Source organism: Xenopus laevis, chromosome 2S, assembly GCF_017654675.1.
Source record: "Xenopus laevis strain J_2021 chromosome 2S, Xenopus_laevis_v10.1, whole genome shotgun sequence".
Taxonomy (NCBI): Eukaryota; Metazoa; Chordata; class Amphibia; order Anura; family Pipidae; genus Xenopus; species Xenopus laevis.
Genome location: NC_054374.1, coordinates 166,961,768 through 166,980,581, shown reverse-complemented (window position 1 = coordinate 166,980,581; position 18,814 = coordinate 166,961,768). Strand labels below are relative to the sequence as shown.

Here is an 18,814-nt window from a genome sequence, read left to right as displayed (position 1 = left end):
GTCTTCTGAAGCACGTGAGAGTTAATAGGGAAATGCAGCTTCACTGGAACTATAGTGAGATTGTCTGAGAATGTTCCTATGTAGTCGCCAACCTTAAAGGCATCCAAGCCACCAACCCAAGGGCAAACAGATGAATTGTGGATAATGTGGCTATAAAATCAGATCAGATAGAAATAGACCTTTTCATTTTGGACAGATTACCTGCGATTCAACTTGCCCAACAGTCTTTGGAAACTGGTTTCTCTCCAGAGGTCATGGAGTAGGATTAGACTCCACCCAAGAACAGAATGGGGCTTCCAGGAATGACATCAATTTACTATTTGGGGTGGGTCGTTGTCTATTAGATTGTGACACACAACTTCTTTCTCCTGTACAGAGGTCATTGGAGTGTCAGAACTGGTCAATAAAATTAATGGCCCAGGCTTCACTAAGTTTGATGAGGACTTGGCTACGGCTTTCTCCATCTATTGTGGAATCAGCATTGCTCATGTAAGCTCCACCCCTCCTGTCCAATGTCATCACATGATCATGTAATCATCTCCCTTCCCTTTAATCAGCCTGTTGAAGGAGAACTAAACCCTAAAAAATGAATGTGGCTACAAATAGCATATTTTATATAGTGACCTTATTGCACGAGGCTAAAGTTTGAGCTTGTCAATAGCAGCAATGATCCAGGACTTCAAACTTGTCACAGGGGGTCACCATCTTGGAAAGTGTCTGTGACACTCACATGCTCAGTGGGCTCTGATTGGCTGTTGAGAAGCTAAGCTTAGGGCTCGTCACTAATTATCCAGCAGAAAATGAGCTTCCCTGGCTGTAATATAAGCTGATGCTACAGGTTTGCTGATTATTAAATTCTGATGCTAATTGCACTGGTTTCTGTGCTGCCATGTAGTAATTATGTGTATTAATTACTAATCAGCCTTATATTGTGACATTTCTATTCTATGTGTATATTGTGAGTGGCTCCCTAAGCTCAGTAAGTGACAGCAGCACAGAGCATGTGAATCAGTGAATCAGCAGAAAAGAAGATGGGGAGCTACTGGGGCATCTTTGGAGACACAGATCTTTACTGCTAAAGGGCTGTGGTTGCCTTGGGCTGGTACAGAAGCACAAAACATACAACATTTATAGCTACTTCTTTGGTTAAGCTTTAGTTCTCCTTTAAGCCTCACTCTTGTCCAATTAATCAGATTACAATGGTGCCAAGTCATTCAAGGTCCTCTTCTTCCTCCTTTCTCCCAGTCGCTGTTGTACAAGCAAGTACGAGAGGCTCAGTTCCGGAGTCACTTGGCGAATGAAATGATGATGTATCACATGAAGGTAACGATTATTATTGGGCTTGAATCTACCTGCACCCCAATTCAATAAGGGAATTTGTTTATTTTGTCTAGAGTAGCGTTGATGGTCAATAAGTTGGGTAACTAAAGAAACCTCATGACATATAACAATGCCACGGAGGCCTACTAATAATAAATAATGTAGCAAAGGCAATTCTAAAAATTAAAAATTGTTTATTAGGACATGTGTCTATTGGATAGAAAAGGTTACATCATACAACGCCTTAACCAATAGGAATCACATATACTTAACACATCCAAATAAAAACGTTACAAACAACACAATTAGGTGAATACAAAATATAAAATTAGCTTTGTGCCTTGCTAACGATAAATGTGTGCCAAAATGGTGAAAGATAAATATGTGCAGTAAAAAATAGATGAAGTAAAACAAAACAATGTAGAATAAAATAAATATAATATTTGCCATGAAAGTTGCAGAAGTTCAGAAACTGGATCTCCACCTCTCGGACCTCTTGTCAACTCCGGTCTCTATAAACTTCTGCAACTTGTATTTTTGTACCATTGTATGTTCTCTAAAGCTGGCCATAGATGTTGAGATTTTTAAAAGATCAGATCCTGATCGTGAGACCACAATCTTCTCAGAACGATCGTACGAATTGACCATCAACTAAAAAGACCAATTTACCAGGAAAACAAAGGGGAGCTGCTTGGCCCTGCAAACATAGATACATTGCACTGGGACCCACAAAGATTTTTTGACCTGGCCGATCAATTTCCCGACAGATGTCGGCCGAAAAATCATAAGATGTACGATCGTTCGAATACCACTAACCGCACGATAATTTGGAAGGATTGGTTGGACTTCACTAAAATCGGTCGTTCGGCAAAAAGAATCGTCGCGTCTATGGGGAGCTTTACATAAGCAGACATCTTTTGTTGATTCTGTTTGAAGAAACCCTACATCTCCCTCGTTATTGTAGACACCAATGATCCTTGTCCACCCCAAAAGCCACAACCCAACATGCACGGTTGTTAAATGAAACTCTACAGGGCACCATTCCTTACTGTGTCTTGGCCAACAGCATTTCAGCAGCTTCCCCAACTATGATCTTCCTAAAGGATTCCTCAGTGTCTTCTTGTCTCTACTTAGAAATTCTCCTCTACCCGGGAAACTTTCATTTTTTATTTCCTCCACTCCCTTAAACCATCACTGATTCCTTAGTTACCACTTTCTTCCTCAGCAACTCCCCTCTTCCTATCAGACCATCCTCTTCATCACTTTCCTCTGTCTCAGAATTCCTGCGCTCCCCCAAACCTCCAGGGCAACTCACTGCTTCTACAGGAACTGCAGTTTTTCTCTTCCTCTAAACTATCTTCTTCCTCTAAACTATCTTCTTCCTCAAAGCCTCTTTTATCAGTCAGGACCATTGCCCCCTCCAAAGCTTTTCCCCGACTTGGGAAGTCTCCTGAGAATCATCAAATAGAGGGTGACTTTCCTTCCTTATTAACAGTCTTTATGTGTTACTAAAGGGACGTTGCCTTCTTCCCACTGTATTATCTCTCTGCTTATTCACATAAATGAATATACACTCTCTCTGCTGGGATTCCATTTAGACAGTGAGACGTCCATATCTGAGAGAGAGACAAGGTCTGATCTACAATAGTCTGGACCAAAAATATTTTAAGGATAAGACGACATCAATCTTGTAAAATCACTCACCAAAGTAGAAACGTGGCCCAGATGCTCCAGGCCCTCAGCTCAGGGGAGAGGACAATCCGTATACAAAGCGTAAATGTAGGTGCCGGACACACTGGTAACTCACGTATTGATCAGACCAAAGTTTGTAGATAAAAAATGGACACTTTATTTATATAATCATCTCTTGCCTGATGCGTTTCGTGTCACTAGGACACTTAATCACAGGCTGATCTACAATAAACAGCTTCAGATTGGAATTTAATTAGCGGGGCCTTTGGAATGAAGATAAATTCTAATTCTCTAGGATATGAAAAGCTTTGATTCCCCAATAAATAATATCCTGTCTTTATATAAGTGAGAAGACATTATCCATTCTGTAGTTAATTAAAAGAAAAGCCCCACGCCTGCAAATATAATGGGGCCTCTGAGCAATACAATTCTGTGTGATATTGTGTCGGCCCATAGCTCCAAGCAAAGCTTCAACAAGAGCCATAACATGACTCCCATGGGCATTCCAGTTATTTACCAGCAGAACAGAGGATGCTGGGAGTTGCAGTTGAAGCTCAACAAAAAAGCCTCAGCTTGGCTGGAGAGAGAATGCTCGGATCCACTGCACCTCTGGAGATTGGCCATGTTAAATCTAATTGGGGTGATTGTTGATTAGAATAAGAGACGCTTAGCTGTGTTTAGTGGATATTGACCTAATGTTGTTCTTAGGTTTGTGAAGATGAAACCAAGAAGCTGCAGAGCAATGGCATCACTCTAGTGTCTCAGATCGACCCCGACTTCTCCAGCTTTACCTACACCCCCAGATCCCTCCCTGAAGATGATACTATAATGGTGAGTAATGAAAGCAATTGCCCTCACACACACGTCACAACTTGTCACTCTTTTCTACCACATAGTCCTGTATAAAGTAAGTATATAAGTAAATGTAAAATTGATGAGGGGGTCTATTCTAAGCGCTTTTGTAATTTACATTCATTATTTATTCTTTTTTCGTTCCAAGATATTAAGGGATACATGTGCTGTTAATATGAATGAATTTTGTTACAACAGCGCCACCTGCTGGTCAGTTTCCCACCAGTCTGACCAGCAAGTAGTCAAGGAAGTTGTCAGGAGAAAGAAAGAGGCTGATGTTCTTCTGCTTAGGAATAAAATTAGAAACCTTTCTCACATCTTTCCTAAGCAGAAGAACATCAGCCTCTTTCTTTCTCCTGACAACTTCCTTGACTACTTGCTGGTCAGACTGGTGGGAAACTGACCAGCAGGTGGCGCTGTTGTAACAAAATTCATTCATATTAACAGCACATGTATCCCTTAATATCTTGGAATTAAAACAAAATAAATAATGAATGTAAATTACAAAAGCGCTTAGAATAGACCCCTCATCAATTTTACATTTACTTATTTTAATAGTTTACTTAAGTAAAGTTTGAGACAACATTAAAGTGGTGCCTCACCTTTAAGATAACTATGTGATAAAATGGCCACTTTTCAGTTGGTCTTCATTATTTCATTTTTAATTTTTTTTCTAATTATTTGGCTTCTTCTTCTGACTGTTTTCAGCTTTCAAATGAGGGTCTCTGACCCCATCTAAAAAACAAATACTCTGTAAGGCTACAAATGTATTGTTATTGCTGCTTTTTGTTACTCATTAATCAGATCTCTCTATTCAAATTCAGTCTCTTATTCAAATAAATGCATGGTTGCTAGGGGAATTCAGACCATAGCAACCAGACTGATGAAATTGTCAACTGGAGAGCTGCTGAGTAAAAAGCGAAATAAGTCAAAAACCACAAATAATAAAAAAGTAAAACCAATGACAAATTGACTCAGAATATCCCTCTCTACATCATACTGACAGTTAATTTAAATGTAGAAAAACCCCTTTAAGGAGACAGAATGTTCAGGGAATGTCCATGATGCTCCAGGTGCAGGACCCTCACACCTTTGCTTAGTCATTCACTCTGTATCTAATGAGTAGGGATGGGCGAATTTTTTCACCTCGTTTCGCCAAAAAAATGACGACCTTAGACTTGTATGGTGGCGTGCGTAAAAAAAAAAGACGCGCATCAAAACAATTTCGCCGCGCAACAAAGTTTTTTGATGCCCATAGACTTAAATGGGCGTCTACGACATTTCGCTGGCTGCGAATTTTTGGCGAAACGAAACGCGTCAAATTCGCCCATCCCTACTAATGAGAAGGCTGTAGGAATAATAATATTGAGCCAAGTGCTGTACAGTAATACTGAGCCGAGTTACAATGGGATTTTCTAGAGCTTTTGTGATCACGGACACTTGGGTGTAACACATTTGCCAGTTGAGTTACAAACAGAAAGGTGAGTAACTGGGGGGGATTATAGAAGCCTGGACACACACACAACCTCATCACCTGCAATTCAGGCTAAATGATCATTATATTGTTTCAAGAAAGGAGTCTCATGTGATCTTATAAACATCAGAATCGATGGAATTTCCAGGTTGCCTTTTGATCACTGCTCTACCTGCAAATAACACCCCCCCCCAATATGTTTTCTTCTATTCTCAGTGTGTATTAAGTATGTGTGAAGACATGGGCTTTGTCAACAACTACAAGATTGATCGCACAACTCTTATTAGGTGCGTATGACCTGCTCTTGTTTTGCTCAAGGAAATAGGAAAGTGGTCGCCCCATTGCTGACTGTCAGTTCTTTATTATAGTCCATTCTAAAAAGTAACAATGGAGTATGGTGCATCTGGAGGGCTCCTTGCTCCATGTATTTAGTGGGGTATATCCACTGCCTCATTATTCTTATTCTGACACATGTTCTTTACTCTGGACTCCCCAAGAAGCAAAGGTGAAGTTGTCTGCTTCCAACAGGAACTCTAAAGTGTCATGTGAATCCTACTTATGGCCAATGGACCAAGTGGTAGGAGAATGTCTGGGTCTACTCACTGCTGATATGGCAGTTGATGGCCTATGACAGTTTGTTGTGTGTTCCCTTTGTACCAGTAGAGTGTGGGTGACTGCATGTTGTGTCATGGTACATGGGTTGTCTCTGTCTCTGTGAGAGTGCATAGCGTGGTGGGACTGACTGGTGGGCAGCTGACATGAGACTGCTTGTGTAGAGCAGCTGACAGAAGAGACTGCTTGTGTAGAGCAGCTGACAGAAGAGACTGCTTGTGTAGAGCAGCTGACAGAAGAGACTGCTTGTGTAGAGCAGCTGACAGATGAGACTGCTTGTGTAGAGCAGCTGACAGATGAGACTGCTTGTGTAGAGCAGCTGACAGATGAGACTGCTTGTGTAGAGCAGCTGACAGATGAGACTGCTTGTGTAGAGCAGCTGACAGAAGAGACTGCGTGTGTAGAGCAGCTGACAGATGAGACTGCTTGTGTAGAGCAGCTGACAGAAGAGACTGCTTGTGTAGAGCAGCTGACAGAAGAGACTGCTTGTGTAGAGCAGCTGGCAGATGAGACTGCTTGTGTAGAGCAGCTGACAGATGAGACTGCTTGTGTAGAGCAGCTGACAGATGAGACTGCTTGTATAGAGCAGCTGACAGAAGAGACTGCTTGTGTAGAGCAGCTGACAGATGAGACTGCTTGTGTAGAGCAGCTGACAGAAGAGACTGCTTGTGTAGAGCAGCTGACAGAAGAGACTGCTTGTGTAGAGCAGCTGACAGATGAGACTGCTTGTGTAGAGCAGCTGACAGAAGAGACTGCTTGTGTAGAGCAGCTGACAGATAAGACTGCTTGTGTGGAGCAGCTGACAGATGAGACTGCTTGTGTAGAGCAGCTGACAGAAGAGACTGCTTGTGTAGAGCAGCTGACAGATGAGACTGCTTGTGTAGAGCAGCTGACAGATGAGACTGCTTGTGTAGAGCAGCTGACAGAAGAGACTGCTTGTGTAGAGCAGCTGACAGATGAGACTGCTTGTGTAGAGCAGCTGACAGATGAGACTGCTTGTGTAGAGCAGCTGACAGATGAGACTGCTTGTGTAGAGCAGCTGACAGAAGAGACTGCTTGTGTAGAGCAGCTGACAGATGAGACTGCTTGTGTAGAGCAGCTGACAGATGAGACTGCTTGTGTAGAGCAGCTGACAGAAGAGACTGCTTGTGTAGAGCAGCTGACAGAAGAGACTGCTTGTGTAGAGCAGCTGGCAGATGAGACTGCTTGTGTAGAGCAGCTGACAGATGAGACTGCTTGTATAGAGCAGCTGACAGAAGAGACTGCTTGTGTAGAGCAGCTGGCAGATGAGACTGCTTGTATAGAGCAACTGACAGAAGAGACTGCTTGTGTAGAGCAGCTGACAGAAGAGACTGCTTGTGTAGAGCAGCTGACAGATGAGACTGCTTGTATAGAGCAGCTGACAGATGAGACTACTTGTATAGAGCAGCTGACAGAAGAGACTGCTTGTGTAGAGCAGCTGACAGAAGAGACTGCTTGTGTAGAGCAGCTGACAGATGAGACTGCTTGTGTAGAGCAGCTGACAGAAGAGACTGCTTGTGTAGAGCAGCTGACAGATAAGACTGCTTGTGTAGAGCAGCTGACAGAAGAGACTGCTTGTGTAGAGCAGCTGACAGAAGAGACTGCTTGTGTAGAGCAGCTGGCAGATGAGACTGCTTGTGTAGAGCAGCTGACAGATGAGACTGCTTGTATAGAGCAGCTGACAGAAGAGACTGCTTGTGTAGAGCAGCTGACAGAAGAGACTGCTTGTGTAGAGCAGCTGACAGATAAGACTGCTTGTGTAGAGCAGCTGCCAGATGAGACTGCTTGTATAGAGCAGCTGACAGATGAGACTACTTGTATAGAGCAGCTGACAGAAGAGACTGCTTGTGTAGAGCAGCTGACAGAAGAGACTGCTTGTGTAGAGCAGCTGACAGATGAGACTGCTTTGTCTCTGTGAAACCTCTTGCTGCGGCTCATGATAGTGTGGGACTTCTCCATGTCTCTTGAGCCTCTGTAAGGGGGTCTGACTAACTACTTTTTTTTATAGAGTCCAGTAGCCAAAATCTGTAGATTAAATGTCATTATTCTAACAGCCCTAAACCAGTAGTATCTGACAGTTCCTATTGGTCATTGGAACATTATACAACACAACTGTCAGTATCCCAGTTAGTTAAATGTTCTGCCTTCCCCAATGACCTCTTGAAGACAGTTTATGTAAGAACTTTGATAGTTTTATACCCGTTTGAGCCCAGGGCTACAAATTCCTGCCTCTCTCCTCCACATTTTATAGAAGGTATTTGGTATAGTATTTGCTGTATTTCTGCAGGTTTTGCCTTATGGTGAAGAAAGGATACAGAGACCCCCCTTACCATAACTGGATGCATGCCTTCTCCGTCTCCCACTTCTGTTACCTCCTCCACAAGAACCTGGAGCTCGGGAATTACCTGGAGTGAGTTGTAGTCTCTTTCATACCCAACACTCACTAGTCTACTGGAACATTGACCAATAGAATTCAGCTGGACATTCATTTATTCCACTGAAATATAGTGAAAGGGTCATGGCAAGAGCGGGACACTCATAAGAATAGGAGAAGATTCCTTAGAGGAGAAGAAGTCTCCTTGGGACATTAGACTATTAATTGGAACACTTGTTAATGGGACTTTCATTAGACCAGTAGAGAACTTATTGATATGGTGACATTATAACATTGGGACATTTTATTAGAACACTAATTGGAACATACAAGTAGCAGGAGGCTCCTCCAAACAAGTATTTGCACCTCAAAGTATCTTTGTAGTTCAAGGCTCTTTGTTTTTAATAATAATCTCATGAGATGATTGTCCTTCTGTCTGAAGTTTCTTTCTCCTGGTGGATCTTTAGAGCATTTTGTTTGCTATTACTGATCTCATATGTCTATCTCCTTCCAGGTACATTGAAATCTTTGCATTGTTTGTCTCCTGTTTGTGTCATGATTTGGATCACAGAGGAACCAACAATTCCTTCCAAGTCGCCTCCGTAAGTTGTTTCTGTGATGATGATGATGATGATGGACCTTCCAATGGTTTCAGAATATTCCACCATGTTTCCCAGGGATGATCTCCCAACTGATAGACGCCTGTCTTTTTCCTTTCAGAAATCAGTATTGGCAGCTTTATACAGCTCTGAAGGGTCTGTCATGGAGGTAAGAAGTCTTTAGCTGAACTAATGTATAAAGTGTGACCCCAATTCACTGTACTTCTGTTTTGGGTCTACAAGGGATTGGTTGTCAAGGTGGTTACATACCTTCTGATGTGCAACAGTATAGAGAGAGAATTCCAGTAGGGCAGATCTGTTTTTTAGGATGGTGGGTGCCTTCAGGGCCACCATCAGGGGGGCACAGGGGGTACAAGTGTACCGGGCCTGAAGGAGGGCCCGGCAGTGCTGAATTTTATAAAAGAACCAGGCCCCCCTTGACAGCGCCAAAGCCGTGCCGTCTCCTTCCGAAGTCCCGAACTTCAGAAATACGGAAATGACGAAAGTTCCGAAGTCCTGAAGCGGCGAAAAGACCCAAAGTCACGAAAGGAGGTGAAGTTGAAGTCCTGAAGCCACGAGTTCAATTCTACCGAACACCAATGTGTGTTTTTTAGTTTTTTTTAATCCCCTTGCCACCAATGTATTATTATGTATTATTTTAATTCTCTATAGGCCCCTGCCACCAATATTACATTTTTTAAAAAATGTTCTTTGGGGCCCCAATTTTTTTTTTTACTTGTAAGTGGGGTCCTGGCACCAATGTTTTTTTAAAAAAAATATTTTTTGCGGCCTAAATTTTTTTTTTTACTTGTAAGGGAGGCCCTGGCACCAATGGTTTTTTTTAAAAAAAATGTTCTTTGGGGCCCAATTTCTTTTTAACTTATAGGGGGGCCCTGGTCCCCGAAAGCTTTTTATAACTTGTGTATGTAAGGGGGTTACCTTTTTAATGCTGATGTCTGAGTGGGCGGGATCTGGGGCGGGGCTTGTAACCCTTAAAGTTTGAATTTAGAATTGTAGGGGTCACTGTGCTGGGAATGGGGCAGGAATATTACTTTACTAAACACAAGTCCATAGACTGAACTTATGTGCATAGAATATTCAGTGATTTAATAAAGGAGAAGCCAATGAATAATGAATAACAGTCAGTGTAAATGAGTCGGCTCATTATCTGTTCAATCATTTCTGTTCTCTCGCCTCCCAAAGAGACATCATTTTGCTCAGGCCATCGCCATCCTGAATTCCCACGGCTGTAACATCCTAGAACATTTCTCCAGAAAGGTGAGTCCATTAATAGGCGCCCGAGGGCAGACTGACTTATTAACAAGGTCCTACAACAGGGTTAAACGCCGGCCCTACGGGACCTGACAATACTTTCCTATTTCTCATTTGAAAAGAATATTACAGACCCCCCTGGGCCGCTCTGTGTTTATTAAGGAGATATTGACCCACTTAGTTCAATATCAATGGAAATGTGTTCCCTGTAGATTTCATTACTTACAGTACCCAGTGCTCCTGCCCCAGTTTGTATTTCATTTCTATTTAATACAGGAAAGTGAATCCAACTTCTTCATCTTTCTACATGAATCACCACTCCATTGTCCTTTATTAACTAGCTGGTAACGTTTACTTCATCTCCCCCTGTAGGCGGCCATTAGATCTTATTAGTCCCACCCACTGTGAGTTACAAACATACCTGCCCCTCCCACTGTAAGTGTTGTAGTCCCACCCCCTGCTTCAATTATAGACTCCCTGTACTTCCCCCCTCTAAGCTGCCATCAGTGTGTCCTAGTCCCACCCACTGCTTGAGTCACAGACTTCAGCACCAAGCCATGATTTTATTACTCTAGTCCCGCCTCTTGCCCAGGCATAGACTCTCTCCCATCCCATCTAGGCTGCTAGTTTGGGTGACCATAAGTTTATTTCTACATGCATTTCTCTCTCTGCTCATTGGCTGAGCTGCTGTCACTCAGGTGGTACAGGGAGACTGAATGAGTGGTTGTTGCCCCCCCAGGATTACCAGAGGATGCTGGATCTGATGAGAGACATTATCTTGGCCACCGACCTTGCACATCACTTACGGATCTTCAAAGAGCTCACAAAGATGTCCCAAGGTAAAGCCCCACCTTCTGCCCATGAATGGACCAATGAAATGGAATCATATAGAACATGAAAGCTGAGAGTGACACCATTATGTTTTACCCCTGAGAGTTGGCTCTGCCCATAAAAGTCAAAAAAAGTAGTCGCAAGGGGTTTTCTTATATGTTGTCGACTGCATGGGAAAAAATTTCACAGGGGCGGCAAAACATCCCATATGACTTTAAGGGGATAGGAATGATCTTATTGCTGGGATTTCATTTGCAGACGGGTTTGATCCCCAAAATAAACATCACCACTATCTCCTGATCTGCCTCCTAATGACCTCCAGTGACCTCTCCGACCAAACCAAGGGCTGGACGACCACCAGGAAGATAGCGGTGAGTTTGTATTGGCTGCCCAGACACAGTGTGTTCCCCTTGAGTTCCTATAAAAAGGGGAATATTGGGGAGGGGGTACACCTAATGTGGGGTGCAGAGATTTCAGCACAGTCTGGCGCACTACAATCTGATGCTCTGTACATAGTGGGGCTGCACATACAGTAGAAGCTGCCATATTGTTTCACATAGAGCAGCAATATCTCATACATGGCAGAGTCTCGGGGTCCCCCCACAGTTTAAGAGGTGCTTCTCTGCTCAGAATCATGTCCAGCCGAATAGGTGTCATTTGAACCCTCTTTTTACTGCAGGAACTGATCTACAAGGAATTCTTCTCTCAGGGAGACCTGGTGAGTAGCCAGAACTTTGGGAACTTTCGGGCTCTGGCTTTCCAGTATGTTGGGGTGAGTGTGAGTGTGAGTGGAGTGTGATGCTTTACCTTGTTGTCGTGCAGGAGAAAGCAATGGGAAACAGACCGGTTGAGATGATGGACAGAGAGAAGGCTTACATCCCTGAACTCCAGATCAGCTTCATGGAGCACATTGCCATGCCCATATACAAGTGAGTCACAACTTCTCCTAAAGCTTTGGCTGCAGTCACTTGTGAAGCCTATCTTGCATTATGTGCAGACTCTCTTTCTGTGAATCACTGACCTCATATTCAAATAGAGAAAAATGTAACCCGGAGAGCACCACATGTCTTATAGCATCATAGTGTATTTATTGCAGGAATGTCTGGCACAACAACCTAATAGCCTTCCTCAGGTGCAACATGTTGTTGCCTAATAGCCTTCCTCAGGGTGACATGTTGTAGCCTAATAGCCTTCTTCTGGTGCAACATATTGTAGCCTAATAGCCTTCTTCTGGTGCAACATATTGTAGCCTAATAGCCTTCTTCTGGGCAACATATTGTAGCCTAATAGCCTTCTTCTGGTGCAACATATTGTAGCCTAATAGCCTTCTTCTGGGCAACATATTGTAGCCTAATAGCCTTCTTCTGGGCAACATATTGTAGCCTAATAGCCTTCTTCTGGTGCAACATATTGTAGCCTAATAGCCTTCTTCTGGTGCAACATATTGTAGCCTAATAGCCTTCTTCTGGGCAACATATTGTAGCCTAATAGCCTTCCTCAGGGCAACATGTTGTGGCCTAATAGCCTTCCTCTGGTGCAACATGTTGTGGCCTAATAGCCTTCCTCTGGTGCAACATGTTGTGGCCTAATAAAATTCCTCCGGTGCAAATGTTGTGCCAGACATTCCTGCAATAAATTCACTATGATGCTATAAGTCGTGTGTTGCTCTCTGGGTTACATATTTGTGTTTGGAACTTTACGCACTACACATGGGGGTTGCAGCCTGTTGAGAGGCACTCTAAGGGTGGCCATACAAGGGCAGATTAAAGCTGCCGATACGAGTCCTTTAGACTGATTTGGCAGTTTGTTTGCCCGTGTGTGGAGCTTCTGACAGGCCTCCCCGATAGATATAAGGCCAAAAATTGGGCAGATATTGATCGGGAAGGTTTGATTTGTCATGCTATCGAGGACCACATCGGCTAGTTGATGACCCATTGGTGCACATTTCCTTCCTTCGTATAATTCGATGGTTTGGCCCTAGGGCCAAACATTCTGATTAACCCGATATCGCCCTGCCATTGGTGGGCATTTCAGGGCAAGATCAGCTTGTTTGGCAACTTTGCCAAACGAGTGTTTTTTATCGTGTATGGCCACCTTAAATCAAGACTGAGGTACAGTACTGACCAAGCTTGTATTCAGGTGATGGCCTCACATCCACTCGAGGCTTCTTATTGGTTGCCTTGTGCCTCACATGTCAAGCTAGGTGTATCCAGCACATCTCTGTTGGGTGCTCATATAGTGAAGTGCAGGTGGGTGGCATTTTAATGGGCACCTGCCAATGATAAATGTGCCCTGTAGGCCCAAGGCTAAAAGACCCTACACAGCTTTTATGCTTAAGATCCATTGAGATTAACACATTGTCTCTTCCGTCTTATCAGTTTGCTCAAGGATCTCTTCCCGAAATCTGCCGAGTTGTACGAGAGGGTGGCGGTCAACAGAGAAAAGTGGACACGCGTCTCTCACAAATTTACTATTAGGGGGTTGCCCAGCAACAACTCCCTGGACTTCTTGGAGGAGGAATATGACATACAGGAGGGTTTGCTCGATGAACTGAATATGAACGGTTGTGTGGAGTCTAAGGAATCTGTTATGGGCGACTAATGGGTGGGACAGTGAGACCATTTCACCCTCATTTTCTTACACAAGTCTTTATAGCCTCAGTGTGAAGAGCGGCCGAGTGCCCAGGTCTCGAACTTGCCTCCTGTGAGCTGCACAAAGCCACAATGGCCTCTGGCCAATCAGAATGATCCTGACTGAAGAAACTCTTCTTGCCTCAAAAAAAATTGTTTCACGGACAGAACTTTCGGGAATGGGACATTTTAATAGGTTCAGACTTTTTGTGAATTCTCTAAACTAGGATGGGATTGGCTGCCCATGAGGGACCTTGGTGGGTTGCCAGTTTGGGGAAGCATTAATGGTTTTTGCTACTACCCCACCCAACACGATCATCTACCTTCTCTATTGTAATCTACTACTGCCCCCCCTCCAAACTCCCCCTCCCCCACGCCAAAGCACTGATATATCTTCTTCACCCCTGAGAAAGTTCTAATGGTGGGATTTCGGAATCTCTTCTCCCTGTTTGGCCAATTAACCAAAAATGTACAGAATGTTACTGACCCCACGTCTTGGCACCTTATTACTGATACCTGTGGCCCAACAGAAGCTTTCCCATTTCCCTCTCACCTATACTTGCTTCTCTCCTATGCCACCTCCATTTTTTAGGGACCCCCTCTCTGTTATGCCAGCTGGAGAACCAAAGCACATTTTAACTTCATGGAAGCTAACTGAATATGAGGAGCGTTGGACTTGTAGAGAGTTCAGTGGAGTTGGCCACATACATGTTTAACTGGGCACACACTCAGCTCAGGGATGGCGACATACAGATAAAACTCCCAGCATCCTCAGAGAGGTATTCAGTTCATGAAATTGTATTTAAATGCAATGCAGGGGGTCACTATTTAGCTTATTATGAATGTTTGTTGCGCTTTACTGACACCTAACTTTCCTCAAATACACCCTCTGTGTTTCACAGCTCAGGTCCAACACTTGTTCTGTTCTCCAGAGAGTGTTATCGGACTTTCAGTTGTGAACTGCCTGAGGGCGTTATTTATTTAACTGTAACAGGCAGTGGTCAGCCCTAAATTGACCATAGTTAAACTAAACTACCCAATGCAGGGTTCGTTTTATGCCATCAATTCAAGGCAACTGTTTGTTTAGGGGTGTTAGTATTACCCACATTCTCATGCCACAGGTATTTACTGGTTGTGGGTCCCTTTAACAGACATTTTTGGTTGGGGCGAAAAAAAAGAGCCCCTCCTCTCCCAGTTGCCAATGAGTAGCCACTAGTTACTCTACATATTTTTTTGGCCAATGTGGTAATTTCCATGTCATTTGTTAAAAGAGGACACATTCATTGTTGAGGCAACAGATTCATGGAATATCTCCAGATTGAATTCTTCTGGAACATGTGGCCCATAATCTAGTTGACCACTATATCTTTTTGTATCTTGAACTGAACCACTGGCTGTAGCTGGAGGCCTCCACATGGTCCTACAGAGAGGTCCACACTTGTCTAGAGATAAGTGAATCTTCAACGTGTGACTCTCAAAGTATTCTCTAAATTTATTTTTGGCTGTTGAAGGTGTTCTGAGCCACATACATACACACTGTACGATTGTATGAAGGGCTACTTCTTAGTTAACATTTTGGGTTGCATTAAGAACCCCACAGTTCTCTCCCAAACTGCCCTTTCAGGCACTGCCCATGTGTCTGTTCTTCTTGAGTAATTAAGTACCAAGTGAGTGAGTCCAACCCAGGGGTACAGAAGTCGTATAAATGAAGATCCGCACTTCTCAAGTTGGTCCTTTGACTGGTGTTTGTGTCACCGCACATACTTAGTGAGCTGTGGTCTGTTCTAGGGGCGTTTCAGAAAAGTGGTATATTGGTGCACTCAAACCATGTAGGCATCTCTGGTGGCATGAATGAATTCATGATCCTTTGAATTAAAATGCACTGCTAGGAATAGACATTAAACTCAAATACAACTTCTAATAATATCAACTGTAGCCTGGTAACCCCAAAATAATGGAACATCAAGGGGAAAACACCCAGGGGTATATATCATTAAAAGGAGGCCTTTCTATTTAGTTTATGCTTGATGGCCATCAACAATCTCAATCATGTCAACGGCAGGTCCATACAAAGACCCAGTGAACACGTGGGCCAACGTTTGAGGAGTAGAGTGGACTTCTGGGTTTCTGGGCTGGTACAATAAGCCCCTTGGGTAATTTCTAGCCAAATTCTTTAGGGGTTTTAGTTTCTCATTGCATTTCGTCATGGCCATGAAGAAGACAGAAGAAGGGAGGTCTTTCTTGCCACAAGCAGAGGCACGTTGCTGTAGGCTGAACATTGTTGGTTCAGAGGAAGGCTTGTTTCAACCTACAGCATTGTGGCCTCTCCTTGTGCCTGGCTTTAGTCCTGTGAATGCTACTAAATTCTGTAACTGGAGGAACCGCTGCAAAGTTATGTAATGACTTATTTTTATACTGATATAAAAGCTGCTGAGCTCTGGGGCGTTGGAACAGAAATATTTATTGTAAATAGTGATATTATTGTCAATGACTGATGTATCAATGCCAAACCTCTCACACTGACAGATTAGCAGGCCTGTGACATCTCTAGGGTTATTGGAGTTTCCAAGTGATTTTGGGCTGACAAGCACCAAGACTCAAGATGTCAACTGGAGGCAGCGGTGCCGGATGATGAACACAGTCCATGTGTTATAACCCTTCTAGTCTGTAGGATCAGTTCCCCCTACAGTACTTAAAGTTAAGCCAACCCACCAGTTTTGTAACCAATGTCTTAGTGGCTGTACCATTCTCTACTGTCTACGAGGGCTGCAGCAAATGGACTTCACCAAGAGAGAGAGGCACAGAAGCTCAATTAGGATAGAATGGCTAACTACTCTACTAGATACTTCTGGAAGCCCATCTTGAAGGTCAGAGTTAGACTTATAGTGAACATTTTTGCTGTGTCCACGTGTTTGTAGCCTAGTTGTGAGCTAAGCCTTGAACTGAAACCAACTGAACTAGAGGTTTAGGCTACGGTACCAATTGGAGACCACTGAAATCATTGCAGAAACACAGAGATCTTACAGTAGACAAGTTGATAAATATCCAGTCTTCTGCTGGACCAAACCCAGGTACTGCAGAGACAGAACATGAACAATGACCCTGTGGTGTCCCAGTCCAACATAAACAAATTCTCCTTTTTGCTCCTGTTTTACATTAAAAACAAGAGGCAAGTAATGCCATGATAACTGTGTGAACCCTTTCCCAGTGCAATTATAAACACAATGGGGGGTGCCATAGCCAATTCTACCCATTTGTTTTTGTTTTCTGCTCTCAGTGAAAGGACAAATGAAGCAATTGCACAAAGAGAAGTTGGAAGGGAGTGACGTTTGAGTCTATATGTGCCTGTGTTCTTTAGCACTCTGTTGTTCCATATGTACAGTCTTTCTACCACTGATATATCTATATAAAGATACCAAATGTTTCTGTGGAACTTTGACTCATTTTGTACCTTCATACACTGAGAATTAGTGAGTACCTCCATCATTCTAGTCCTGAGAAGGTTCCACAGTCGCCAGGAATGTTACAAACACTGGGAATAATTTACCCTTTGTGCCACTGGATAAAAGGAGAATTCTTCTCTTCGTTGCTATGGACGTCTCTTTTTTTGCAAGTGGGGAGTTTCATAGACCTTAGGGTAGTGGCTCTTCCTCTGGAGGGACTTGGAACTGTAGGGAGACCCATGGGACTGATAAGAAGGTGCAGTATATATTCATGGAAAATGTATTGTTCCCGGAGTTTATGGGCCCAATGATGTTTCTGTGTAGAGCTATGTTGGGCACCCCAGGTAATTTTAGAAGACTCATGTCATTCAGTCAGTAGATCCCAATAGAAACAGCTGATGTGAGACCTGAGAGAGGTAGACTGTCTCTTAATGAACATGTGGGCAACGAGCACATAGGGGATATTGTCCTTGAGATGAGAAGTGGAGAAGAAGATGTCTGTGGGGAGGAGTGGAGAAGAAGATGTCTGTGTGGAGGAGTGGAGAAGAAGATGTCTGTGGGGAGGAGTGGAGAAGAAGATGTCTGTGGGGAGGAGTGGAGAAGAAGAAGATGTCTGTGTGGAGGAGTGGAGAAGAAGAAGATGTCCCGTCTGATGCTAAAGAGGAAACAACTGAGACAATGGAGAGTGAGGACCACCAGCCCCATCTTGACACTGAGCTCAGTTGTGAGTTGGACTAATATGTCTGTAATGTTGTATATCACCCCAAAAGAATTCCCCATGGCTAAAGGAGGTTTGATCATGACAGAATTAAAAGGAAAGATACACCCCCAAAACAATGTAGGCGTCTACATAATTATATTGAATGAAACAGCTCATATGTAAATCCCGGCTTCATATCAATTAACTATTTTCACAATAATATACTTTTTAGTAGTATGTGCCGTTGGGTGATCCTTAATAGAAAATTGCCATTTTATGAACTAAAGGGGAACTCCGACGTCCAAACCAAAATTTTATAAAGAGGCCACATAACCCAGAAACCCCTAATATCCCCATCACAGTCACCGGTTTCTTAAAAAGTATAAATAAATGGCATTTTCTATGCTGAAATCCAGCTGTTTAACAGTTCTTCTCTTTCTGCATCATTTGAAATCCTGGCAGGGAAGGAGGGACTAAACACTGATGTTACACATTGTACTTACAGACAGCATGCAGGAACTACATAACCCACAATGCATTGCACTGGGATGTTCCTTTCCTTATTGAAATCACATGTGCAGGGAATTGTGGGGTTTGGAGGATGCAGGCTGAGGACAGATGGCTGTTGATACAAAGTAACAGTAGTCAGACAGCTCATCAAAGTAGTCAGACAGATCAGCAGGAGAGCAGGGGGCTGGGCTTAAGGAACTGTCAGAAACCATTAAAAATCAGGAAAAGTCTGCATATTTTTTAATTGATGTATATTGCAAAGTTGCTTGAAATTATGTTTTGTTTTCAGAAAGCTCAAGTTATGCTTTTGTGGAGTTCCCCTTTAAGTATTCATTTTGGGGTAAAGGGGAAAGAGGGGGGCATTAGTAACACAGCGGTAGTACAATAGGGAGCTTCAAGGAAGGGTTAAGAATCTCATTGATGATGATGTTGAATATGGTCACATGTTCCACTCTTGCACTGGAAGCCAATGAGATGTGAGGAC

General features: G+C 43.2%; 1 protein-coding gene across 4 annotated transcripts in view; it reads left to right on the top strand.

Moving 5' to 3' along the window:
• Window positions 1-17,101, top strand: part of LOC108710079 (cGMP-dependent 3',5'-cyclic phosphodiesterase) — a 313,782-nt gene extending 296,681 nt beyond the window's left edge. For all 4 annotated transcript variants that reach the window (XM_041584657.1, XM_041584656.1, XM_041584655.1 and 1 more), the window contains 13 exons: window positions 377-489; window positions 1,246-1,323; window positions 3,721-3,843; window positions 5,555-5,625; window positions 8,259-8,381; window positions 8,860-8,947; window positions 9,066-9,113; window positions 10,148-10,222; window positions 10,956-11,055; window positions 11,306-11,418; window positions 11,727-11,765; window positions 11,870-11,976; window positions 13,426-17,101. In XM_041584657.1, the coding sequence (XP_041440591.1) occupies window positions 377-489; window positions 1,246-1,323; window positions 3,721-3,843; window positions 5,555-5,625; window positions 8,259-8,381; window positions 8,860-8,947; window positions 9,066-9,113; window positions 10,148-10,222; window positions 10,956-11,055; window positions 11,306-11,418; window positions 11,727-11,765; window positions 11,870-11,976; window positions 13,426-13,648 (1,301 nt within the window). In that variant the 3' untranslated portion in view covers window positions 13,649-17,101. The remainder of the gene's footprint in view (window positions 1-376; window positions 490-1,245; window positions 1,324-3,720; window positions 3,844-5,554; window positions 5,626-8,258; window positions 8,382-8,859; window positions 8,948-9,065; window positions 9,114-10,147; window positions 10,223-10,955; window positions 11,056-11,305; window positions 11,419-11,726; window positions 11,766-11,869; window positions 11,977-13,425) is intronic.
• Window positions 17,102-18,814: the final 1,713 nt, after the last annotated feature.